Below are 10,320 nucleotides of genomic sequence, written 5' to 3' on the forward strand. Positions count from 1 at the left end.
CTTTCATGTTGGTCCCTCGGGTTTCTGTCCTCACAGCAAATCCTGAACTGCACCCTGGATGACATTGAAGTGTTTGTCGCCCGGCTCCAGAAGGCTGCAGAGGCATTCCGACAGCTCAACCAAAGGAAGAAAGGGAAGAAGAACAAGAAGAAAGGGCCAGCAGGTGCAGTGCATCAGCCACAACAAACGGGGAGCACAGGGGGGCCATGGATGAAGGTGGCGGGGGGGGGACACCTCAGCTCTTGGCCCAGCAAGGCCAGATTGATGCCATGGACAGCCACAGATCCAGGCACACAAGTTTGGGAGGTGCTGCTGCCCATGGGCACCTCTGGCAGAGCACATGGAGCCTCCAGCACACAGAGGGCGTTTGCCTTTCCCTGAACCCCTGATTTTCAGCAGTTCTGGTCTCAATACCCATTTCTGCTGTGCCTTCTGAATGGCAGGCAGATGGAACCTTCCCTAAGGGGATGCTCTCACTAACATGTCCTTCTCTGCCCCTTCTCCTGGCAGAGGGAATGCTGACCCTCCGAGCAAGACCCCCGAGCGAGGCTGAGTTCATAGACTGCTTCCAGAAAACCAAACTGGCCTTTAACCTCTTGGTAAGACACAGAGGAGTTTCCATCCCATGCAGGGACAGGACTTTTCCCTGTGTATCTCAGCAGTGAGTGTTTAGAGTGAAACTTGAAAGGAAAAAAATGACAAGGGACAACAGTGTGAATTCCAAGCTCTTCAGAACTCAGGACAAACATTGTGTCAGACTTGTGCAGGTTTTCTAGGACAAGTTGTTTAACCAAAACTCAAAGCATCAAGTCCAGCATGGGACAGAGCAGCCAGAGGGTTGCAGCACCCAGGTCTTTTCAGATCCAGGCCTGTGAAGTCTCTGCTTGATAGTAACTGAAGTTCCCCATTGCCCCAGTATTCCTGGCCCCTCTCTTTCTCCCCTGCCAGATCCTCTGTATTGTGAAGGGGATGAAAAGGTAGAGCATAAAGATGTTCCCAGTGCTACCAGCTCTGCTCAGTGAAACACAAGAGACCAGAAGGCTAACAAAGCAGCAGGAATTCTGTCAAGTTGTGACCAAACTTGTCCAGCAAACACATCCTGCAAGCTTCTTCCTGGGCAGTCATTAATAAGGAAACCCCAGAGACAGGGTTTGCAGGACACCAAGCTCCAGCCTTTTCTTTTAGAAGCAAATATGGATAATTTGTGCCTGCTCAGGATTAGAAGGAGCAGCTTATCTCCTGGCAAGAGCCCAGGGCTGAGCGTGGAGCAGAGCTGGGACTCTGTGGTGGATCCATGCCATATTCCTCACCACATAGCTGCTAAGTCCCTGGGAAGTGCCCATTCACTGGGTCACCCTGCTGCCAGAAGTTGTTTCTCACTTCCCACTCCACATTAATGTTTCATCTCCAGCATTTCAAATGCTTTGTATTTCAGTAGGAGCAGGGAGCCTGTCTCTTGTGGCAGCAGTGCCAGAAGCCCAGCACAGGAGAGGGATCTTGAATGGAAGCACAAACTGGAGAGGTTTCTCATGACAGCACTGCTGATTGCTACTACCAAAACCCTTACAGTTCTTACAGTAAATTAATCCCAAATGTTTGCTCCTCTATTCTGCCACAGTTCACCTCAAACTCAACTGGATTTGGAACCTTTCAGTGGCCAGGGCAGCTCCAGATCCCACAGGAAAGACCTTGGTGGAGACTTTCCCTTGTCAGCAATTGCAAAGAGACCTTCAAAACACCAATCCTGTTGTTTTCATTCATGGAACTAGTGGGATTTTCAACCCTGCAAGAGGCAGAAGCAACCATAACCCTGTCTTTTCCTCCCTAGGACTTTCAAAATAAGCCAGGGTTTTATGCGTCTGTTCAAATTACCTTCCAAGGCACTGATTTAACAGAGAGGGTACTCCACCCATCCAAAAATTCGTCAGGAATTAGAAATTGACACAAAATTAAAATGAATGATTCCTACTCCTCCATCCCTTACTCTTCTCATCAGCAACACACCCCTCATGTGACAGAAAAGAGAAGGCACACTCAGGTTAGAGTTAAACTGTGTTTCTCTTTCCAGGCCAAACTGAGGAAGCACATCCAGAACCCCAGCGCTTCAGAGTTGGTGCATTTCCTATTTGGGCCACTGGAACTGGTAAATCTTATTCCCAGGTCTCACTGGGAACTCCCTTTTTATTTCTACTTCACACTTTCAAGCAGACAGATTATGCAGAAGGGTTAGAAAACTGCTCACACCTGGCCACAGCTTTCTCAGGAACTTCCAGAAGTGATGCTTCCAGTAGTGATGCTTCCAGGTTGTTCCTGGCCTCTCATCTGGTTTGCAACTTGAAGTAAATACAGGAAACCCAGCAAATTTTAATCTTTCCATACAATCAATAAAGCATTACTGTGAACAAAAGGGGCAGTGAACTGGGGCTCCCACTGGGAATCTGTCTGGTCTCATCTTCAGGCAAACACAGCTCAGAATTTGCACTGAAAATGCTTGGAAGCAGAAATCCCAACTTGGAAAAGGAGCCAGAAGGGACATAGGAGTAGCCAGATACTCTCCATCTTTTGGAGCATCAGCTTGTGACACTTCAGTTTTCTGTAGCAACAGCTCATTTATAGATAAGATCTTGCTTTGACTCCAATCTAAAAAAAAATCATGTTCCCCTGAACTGTCCAGTCTCCTTTGAAGACTTAGGTTGATGTTTCTTGAGGTGACTGAGCTGATCCAAGGATCAGCTTTGTCTTTGATTCCTGCTTGTCTGTGTATTCCTGGTTTGACACTTTGACGGTTTCTCGCAAGTTCTCTCCTCTTTGTGTGGTTTGTGTGTGACCCAGATCATCAATAGCTGTGGTGGCCCCGAGCTGGCCCGGTCTGTCCTCAGCCCACTGCTTTCTAAAGATGCCACCGATTTCCTGAGAGGACACCTGACACCCAAAGAGATAAACCTCTGGGATTCCCTGGGGGAAACATGGACCAGATCCAGGTGAGAACAGAACTGTCATCTCCCCAGGCTCCCCAGGCAGAGGGAATGCTTGGATGCCCTGATGCTCCTGCTTCTCCTTTGAGGGGATGCTCTCAAAGACACATTCCTGTGAATGTCACCTCATACTCCCACTTTGTGTCCTAGAGCTGACTGGCCCCGAGATGCGAACATCCCCACCTACATCCCCAAATTCCGCAATGGCTGGGAACCACCCACAGAAATCTTCCGTGGAGCTCCCTGGGAAATAGACATCGGACACTTGCAAGAGGAGGTTAGTCCTGTGTCCCTGGGGATCCTCTCTTCCCTCTCCCTCCCCCTTTTCCAGAGAGATGGAGCTGCAGGGGGTGTGGTGGTGTACAACAAGTAGTTGGCTCAAAATTCAATTGGATCTGGTTGCTGCAGTTAAATATGGAAAGCAAATTGTGAGGCTGGAAAAGGGCAGCAATAGTCAGCCTCTCCCGATTCAAGACAACAGGACCCTACAATGTCACTGAGCTCCAGGGACACAGGCTTCCCTGAAGAACATCTTGAACAAAAGCTGCCAGGCCATGACTCATCTCCCACTATCTCTCTCCTTTCCTCCAATCAGCTTTCCCCTTTCCTGGTATCAGTGACTCCATGTCTGTCTTTCCAGCTCTCCTCAGCCAATGGATATCCTTACCGGAACTCCTCACTCAAGCGGGGCCAGACGGCTGAGCAGACACAGCCTGGGGATGCCTTCAAACAGAATGTTACTCCACATGGAAACAGGTAATGGATCTGTACTCCGGGAGCTTCAGCTCCTGCCTTGGAACCTCATGAACATACATGGACACATACAATGACACTGGGAAGTTTAGGCATCCTGGAGACAACTCCCTGCCACTATTAATAACCACAAATGGAAGATAAAGATCACTGGAGGGATTATTCCTAGGAGCACTGTCTGCTGTTAAATCCCCTGCAGCTCTGCAAGGAAAGGAATCCCAGGTGTTTTCCACCACAGGAGACAAAAATACTGACTGATTTCATCAGTACATCCATCGGTTTTGTTTCCCAACATCAGCCCACCAAAGTGACCTTAAGGAACAGAGGCCAAAGATGCTGCACTGTGCTTTGGCTCTCCACATGTATAGGGACGTTGGAATCATCAAATTACAGAATGGACTGGGTGGGATGGGACCTTAAAGATTACCCAGTTCCAACCCCCTGCCAGGGCCAGGGACACCTTCCGCTATCTCAGGTTGCTCCAGGCTCTGTCTAACCTGGCTATGAACACTTCCTAGGATGGGGCAGCCATCTTTTCTGGACAACCTATGCCAGGGCCTCCCCACTCTCCCAGGGAAGAATTTCTTCCCAATATGCCATCTAAACCCCCCCTCTGGCAGGGGGAAGCCATTCCCCCTTGTCCTGTCACTCCAGCCTCTTTCTCAAAATTACTCTCCAACTCTCTTGGAGTCCCTTTAGGCACTGGAAAGGGCTCTAAGGACTCCCTGGAACTTTCTCTTCTCCAGGTTGAACATTCCCAGCTCTCCCAGCCTGTCAGTGTATTGCTCCAGCTCTTGGAGCACTTCCTTGCCTTTCCTGGCCTGCTCTGGACACCCTTGAGAATCTCTCCGTTCATCCCAAAGCCATCACAGGTGGCACAGACAGAAGCTGCCTACAGGGGGAATCTGCCCTAAGGGAAGGGCACACACAAACCTTGCCCTGTTGGAAACACAGGGCCAGGGAAGAGTGGCCTGAGCTCCCAGCACTGCTGGAAAACATTCCAGCTGAGGAAGGAGCTTTGTTTCACTGGAGACAGCAGCTCCCCCTCGGCTTTAGACACAACCAAAGGCAAACCCACTGATTAGAGGCTGAACAAAACAATATATTCCAGTCCTGCCCACCTCTCCCCCGGGGAACTGACAGGATGCTGAGTTCAGACAACTCTTCTTAATGAGACAGAATTCTAGAAAATGGAGAAAACCCCCTCCCCTTTCTTCATAAGTCTCAGAAAATTCATTTCCAAACCCAGAATCAACCAGGCCACCCTTTTGCCTCAGGTTTTTTCCCAAGGGAAAGATGACTCTTCCACCTTTGAACAGCTTCAATGCTCATTTTCCATCACCAGTTACTCCTTGGTACAAAACCTTCATCAAAGTACTTTTAGTTCAGAGTTTAGAGGTTCCATCTTCTTCCCTGTTAACATGAGCTCACACCTTGAAAATTGTCACATCTCTGAGTGTCACCAAACTCTTCCAGACTTCCACATGAATCCTCTGCTGTGACTTGACACATCACTTTGCACGGATTTGAGTCAAGTTTTCAGCTGACCATCCACTTTCCTGTCACCAGCTCTAGTCTGGGGAAAAAACCCTCAAGCCAGACTGTTTTTCCATGGTTTGCTGTTCTAATCTAAAAGATTTATAAGCTTTACTACAAGAATTGAAACCCACAACAAAAGACCTTAAATTCAATTATATCAGCAAAATAATAATTTTTTTTCTCATTTACCCTATCACTGGTTCTGGTAGGAACATCACGTGGTAGAGATGCAGTGTGGAACAGGGAAAGGATAATTTCTCTTCTCCAATTTCAGTTTTCTTGGCCTTGTAATTGGATGGGCCTCCACAAAAACTCCAGTTTTTCTCTCCTGCAGGAATTTTGAGGCCCAGGGAATGGCTGTGCCCAGGAGATTTGCCAAAATCCGCTACGATTTCACTGCGCGAAACGCCAACGAGCTCTCGGTGCTGAAGGATGAAATCCTGGAGGTACGTGACCCCTCCTGGGACAAGGTGTGTCCCCTCCCCTTCCCAGGGACTACATAGCAACTATGAGTTCTTCAGCACCCAGAGGCCCTCTCCTAGTCATCCTTATGATAAATTCTGATGCCTTCCAGGAAAAGTTTCAATCCTGGATTGCATCTGAGAGCAGCAGATCTAATCAGAGCTCCTGGCCTCAGTGATGTCCTTCTGGCAACTTCACCTTCTGGGTGGTCCATCCCCATTGTATCCTCGTTGTGTATGCCTGAAATTCCATGTTCCCAGGAGCAGATTTATTTTTGTCCCTCTCTCAGGTGTTGGAAGACAATAAGCAATGGTGGAAGTTGCTCAACCGGAGCGGGCAGGCCGGTTACGTCCCATACAATATCCTGGATGTGGTGAAACTGGAAGAGCTTGAACAGGTCTGTAGTCAGGTGGTACCTGACTGGTACCAGCTGCAGGGCACAATCTGCCTCTGGGAATAATCTTGTCATTAGACCTCCCTGGATTTCTTAGGATACTACGCACGTGTCAGGATGAACCCTCAGAAGCAGACAAAATCAGGAGATTCCTGAGTCTCCTGTGATAAAACTCCTGTTTTGCCACGATCGCCCTCCCAAATAAGGCCTATCCTTCCCATTTGTGCAGCAGCCTCCTGTCTTCAAAATTTTTCCATGTCAAGCTTTTTGCTGGGGATTAAATTAAAGATGGATACTCCTCACTCTCAGTTCAGTTAAGCAGCAGGAACGCATCACTCGGGTGGAGGCAGATGGAAACACCATCTAAGTGAGAATTAAGTGAATACTGCAATTTGCACTACAGAAATGTGGAGCTGGAGTGTTCTAAACACCCTAGGGAAGCAGGGAATTGCTTCCCTATTTTGGTATTTCAGAGTGTGGACAAAGCCAAAGCAGGCCCAGCAAGCTTCTGGATAAGTCCTTGCTAGGTTAATCAAAATGTCAAAAAACTTCACAGTCTGCTCCAGGCCCTTGGCAGCGGTCATGCTTTACATCCCAGCTATACAGCAGTGAGGCTTTGCCTTCCAATGGGATTGTACATGTTTGGCATGTCTAGGAATTCCTTCATGCAAACTTCAGACTTTGCTTTGGGTTCTTCATTCCCAGAAATTAAGTTCTTCCATGCAGCTCCACCTGTGATCTCACCAGCCCCACATCAGCACAAGGACAACACAGCAGTTTGTCCCTCAAATGAAAATGAAAAATGGCAGGAAAAAAATTCTTACTTTTTTTTCCCCTCCCCTTTCTAACCAGTCTAACCAGAGGTACAAAGGAGACCTGAGCCCCAGGGGCTATGGCCCATCCAGTCCAACTCACAAGATGCCTGCCAGCTACGCCGGGGATAAGTGGGGCAGTGAGATGTTATCCCGCAACTCTCCACAGGACGCCAAAGAACGTAAGTGCGTGTCCCGCTCTGTGTCCCACACTGGAGTCCCCTGGGTTTGGATGCTCTGGGGACCAGACCTACCCAAGGGGCTCTCCTGCACGCTTCAGTGATCAGAAATCGAACAGCAGCAGGTCTGGAGGCCATTCCAGGAAGGACAAGAGCCAAGAGAGTAGCCCTAGAGCTTGTGACACCTCCCAGGCTCTCAGGCAGCCTGGGACAAGCCCAGCAATAAGGGATCAGCCCCTTCCTCCTTCCTCCAGCTTGACCTTCGTCCTCCTCCTCTCAAGGAGAAAGTTTCCTTTCTCTTCCAAGACACTGAAGTGTGTCTAAGGAACAACTCACATCAATCCCTTTCTCTCCCTTCCTTTTGCTCTTATCCTGCCACATACGCTGTGCCTGCCTGGCCAGTTCCTTTACGTGGTCCCACAGAATTTCCAGCCAAACAGGAGATCCACATCCCTCCTTCATCCTCTGTATGTTGTAGGGGTCACAGAGCAGGAGAGAGACCAGGGCCCCCGCTCTCCTCACCCCTTATCCCACCCTGTCCACTCTTGGAAGCAGGAGCCCTTTTGGGATGATGGAAAGCCACGCAATACAAGGACACGAATCTGTTCATAGCACCGAGTTACTCTCCACAGTCCTCAGGAGTTTCATGGGGAAAGTGACACTGGATGAACTCCAGATCACTGGAGTTTTCCCAGAATCACAGGATGGCCTGGGCTGGAAGGAACCTTCAAGCTCATCTCATCATGAGTGTGTTCCTCACTCCCAGTTTGTGCTTCCTGCTGCTTCTGTTCCACTGTGGAGCAAAACCTGGAGCTCTGGGATCAGCAAATCACTCACTAGAAGTAGCAGAGAGGACTGAAAAGGTCTCAATCCCAACTCTCCAATTGTAGATTCTCACAGATCTGTCTGTCCACACCAGGCAACAGCCAAGGGGTGATGGGAGGAAAATAAATGACAACACAGGGGCACAGGAAAATGGGAAACACTTTTCTGGGCTGAATTTAAATAAAAATGCTGAGCCACACCCCCATTTTCCTTACAATTCCCCACAAACACATTTAATGGGATTTTTGACTGAAGATTTGATCTCATTCCCTATTTGTTTCTACAGAACTTATTCATAGGGGCAAACCATTACAAGGCCGTACAAAAGCACATTTGTGCTTCTCTGGAAGGTGAACGACTCTGGCAGCCATCCTAAGTGGAACAATACAGAAAGAAGGAACAGCATAAACCCCTGACTCAGGGCCTGTAACATGGATTCTCCAATTCCAGCCAAGAGCCATCCTCAGTTTCAGGAGGCAAAAGTTTGTTTTCTCTTTTCCCCAATAATTAAGTTACTCAGTTGAAATAACTGGTAATGTCTTTTGTAAATGTTTAGGGGAGCTCATTTTCCAAGTAGGACCACACAAACAAGAACACCTCCTCTAACCATTTTCCTTACAATTCCCCACAAACACATTTAATGGGATTTTTGACTGAAGATTTGATCTCATTCCCTATTTGTTTCTACAGAACTTATTCACCAAATGGATGAGCTGAATGACGAACTGCTTAAGAAGATCACAAACAATAAAATTCAGCCTCCCCACAGGAATTTCAAAGTGGAAAAGCCTCAGCAAGTTTTTGTGCCCCTCACCTTTGAATCCAGCACTGAAGAAGTCAAAGCCTGGCTGGAGGCCAAGTCATTCAGCAAAGAGTAAGATTTGCTCTATTGCCACATGAAACGCTCGTCCTTCCCTGGAGAAGGAGCTGGGGAGGCTGCTGGCACCATCTCACCTGGGACAAGTCACTGGGATTTACTTACAGAGCCTGTGCTGCAAGTTAGATTTCAACCCTCAATTTAGGTCCGAGATCAGCCAGGATGTTCAGAGCCCAAACACACTCCCATTCTTTCTTATAAACATTTTCTTGGAGAAAAATAATCAACGAACTAAACCCACGGCCTGAAGTGCCACTGGAATCAGCTGCCACCCTGGCACAGCCCCAGGGCCCTGTGATACGATCCCAGTGCAGCTCCCAGCCTCCCATCTCCCACTCCTCACCTCTGGCACGAGCCACGTGCAGCACATCCATCATCTGCCACTTTGTGTCTCCCCAGGACCGTGGAGCACCTGGGCATCCTCACCGGAGCTCAGCTCTTCTCCCTCAACAGAGAGGAGCTGAAGAAGGTGTGTGGTGATGAGGGAAACAGAGTGTACAGCAAGATCACGGTGGAGAAGAACCAGCTGGAGGTAAGTGTTTTCCTGGATAATTCCTGAGGGAATGGGGGGCTGTACCAGCAGTGTCAGATAGCTCATTAAGCAGGCATTTTAAGAAACATAATTTGGGGGGAAAAAAAATGCAACCAAGCCTACACCAGCAATAAAACACACGTAAAAATTCTGAAGTGTCTTTTAAGCAAAAGGCCCCAACTCCATAAGATCCCCCTGTTTCCACTAATTAATCTGCTTTTTACTGATATCACCTATCCCTTTGAAACTAGCTCTACTCCTACAGCATTCATTAAATACTGTAATTTAACTGCAGCTTGAGGTTCCAATCCCAACTTTCTGTTTTGTTTCCATTTCAGAAAAGCAGAGGGGAGTCAGAGCTCCAAGAAATCATGAAGCGCCGCCAGGAAAGGATTGATTCTGCTAATTAAAGTCTCTCTGCTTTATTTCAGCTCTTAGCCCTAAGTAGTGCAGGAAAAAGGGAATGAAAGCGATGATTCCCGGCCCAGGCCGGAGGCAGCAGAGCTCCCCTTGGGGTCCAGCTGCCACCAGAGTGACAATTCCTTGAACACTGTTGGGAAGGGTTGACAATAAGACCATATCCCACTGGGAAAGGTGTTTTAATTTTGCATGAAGTATTTTTTTTATAACTATATATTTTATACCGGAATTTTCCGTGCGTGCGATCACTCGTCCTAAGCGTCCCCGACCTCCTACAACAAGGGCTGGATTCAAACAAGGACCCCCAGAGCTTTTCTCCAAGGGCTGTCCCTGCTCCCACCCCTCGCTGGCAGAGCAGGCCTGGACACAGCTGAGGAGAGCCCAGCCTCAAGGCCTGGAGCCTGCACCACGGGAATAAGCCTTGGAGCCCTGCACTGCTTTGGGTTTGAGGAAAGGACACTAAAGCTCATCCTGCTCCACCCCCCATCATGGGCAGGGACGCCTTTCCCAAGCCCGAGTTGCTCAAATCCTGTCCAGCCTGGCCTTGGACAC

At 48.5% G+C, this 10,320-nt stretch overlaps 1 protein-coding gene across 2 annotated transcripts in view; it reads left to right on the forward strand.

Annotated features, from left to right (window-relative positions):
* Window positions 1-10,010, forward strand: part of EPS8L2 (EPS8 like 2) — a 47,234-nt gene extending 37,224 nt beyond the window's left edge. For both annotated transcript variants that reach the window (XM_041407986.1, XM_041407987.1), the window contains 12 exons: window positions 37-163; window positions 511-599; window positions 2,069-2,143; window positions 2,833-2,981; window positions 3,126-3,252; window positions 3,616-3,731; window positions 5,602-5,713; window positions 6,019-6,126; window positions 6,976-7,117; window positions 8,630-8,813; window positions 9,216-9,348; window positions 9,687-10,010. In XM_041407986.1, the coding sequence (XP_041263920.1) occupies window positions 37-163; window positions 511-599; window positions 2,069-2,143; window positions 2,833-2,981; window positions 3,126-3,252; window positions 3,616-3,731; window positions 5,602-5,713; window positions 6,019-6,126; window positions 6,976-7,117; window positions 8,630-8,813; window positions 9,216-9,348; window positions 9,687-9,758 (1,434 nt within the window). In that variant the 3' untranslated portion in view covers window positions 9,759-10,010. The remainder of the gene's footprint in view (window positions 1-36; window positions 164-510; window positions 600-2,068; window positions 2,144-2,832; window positions 2,982-3,125; window positions 3,253-3,615; window positions 3,732-5,601; window positions 5,714-6,018; window positions 6,127-6,975; window positions 7,118-8,629; window positions 8,814-9,215; window positions 9,349-9,686) is intronic.
* Window positions 10,011-10,320: the final 310 nt, after the last annotated feature.

The sequence above is a fragment of the Onychostruthus taczanowskii genome, unplaced genomic scaffold (assembly GCF_017590055.1).
Source record: "Onychostruthus taczanowskii isolate IOZ18803 unplaced genomic scaffold, ASM1759005v1 scaffold283, whole genome shotgun sequence".
Lineage (NCBI taxonomy): Eukaryota > Metazoa > Chordata > Aves > Passeriformes > Passeridae > Onychostruthus > Onychostruthus taczanowskii.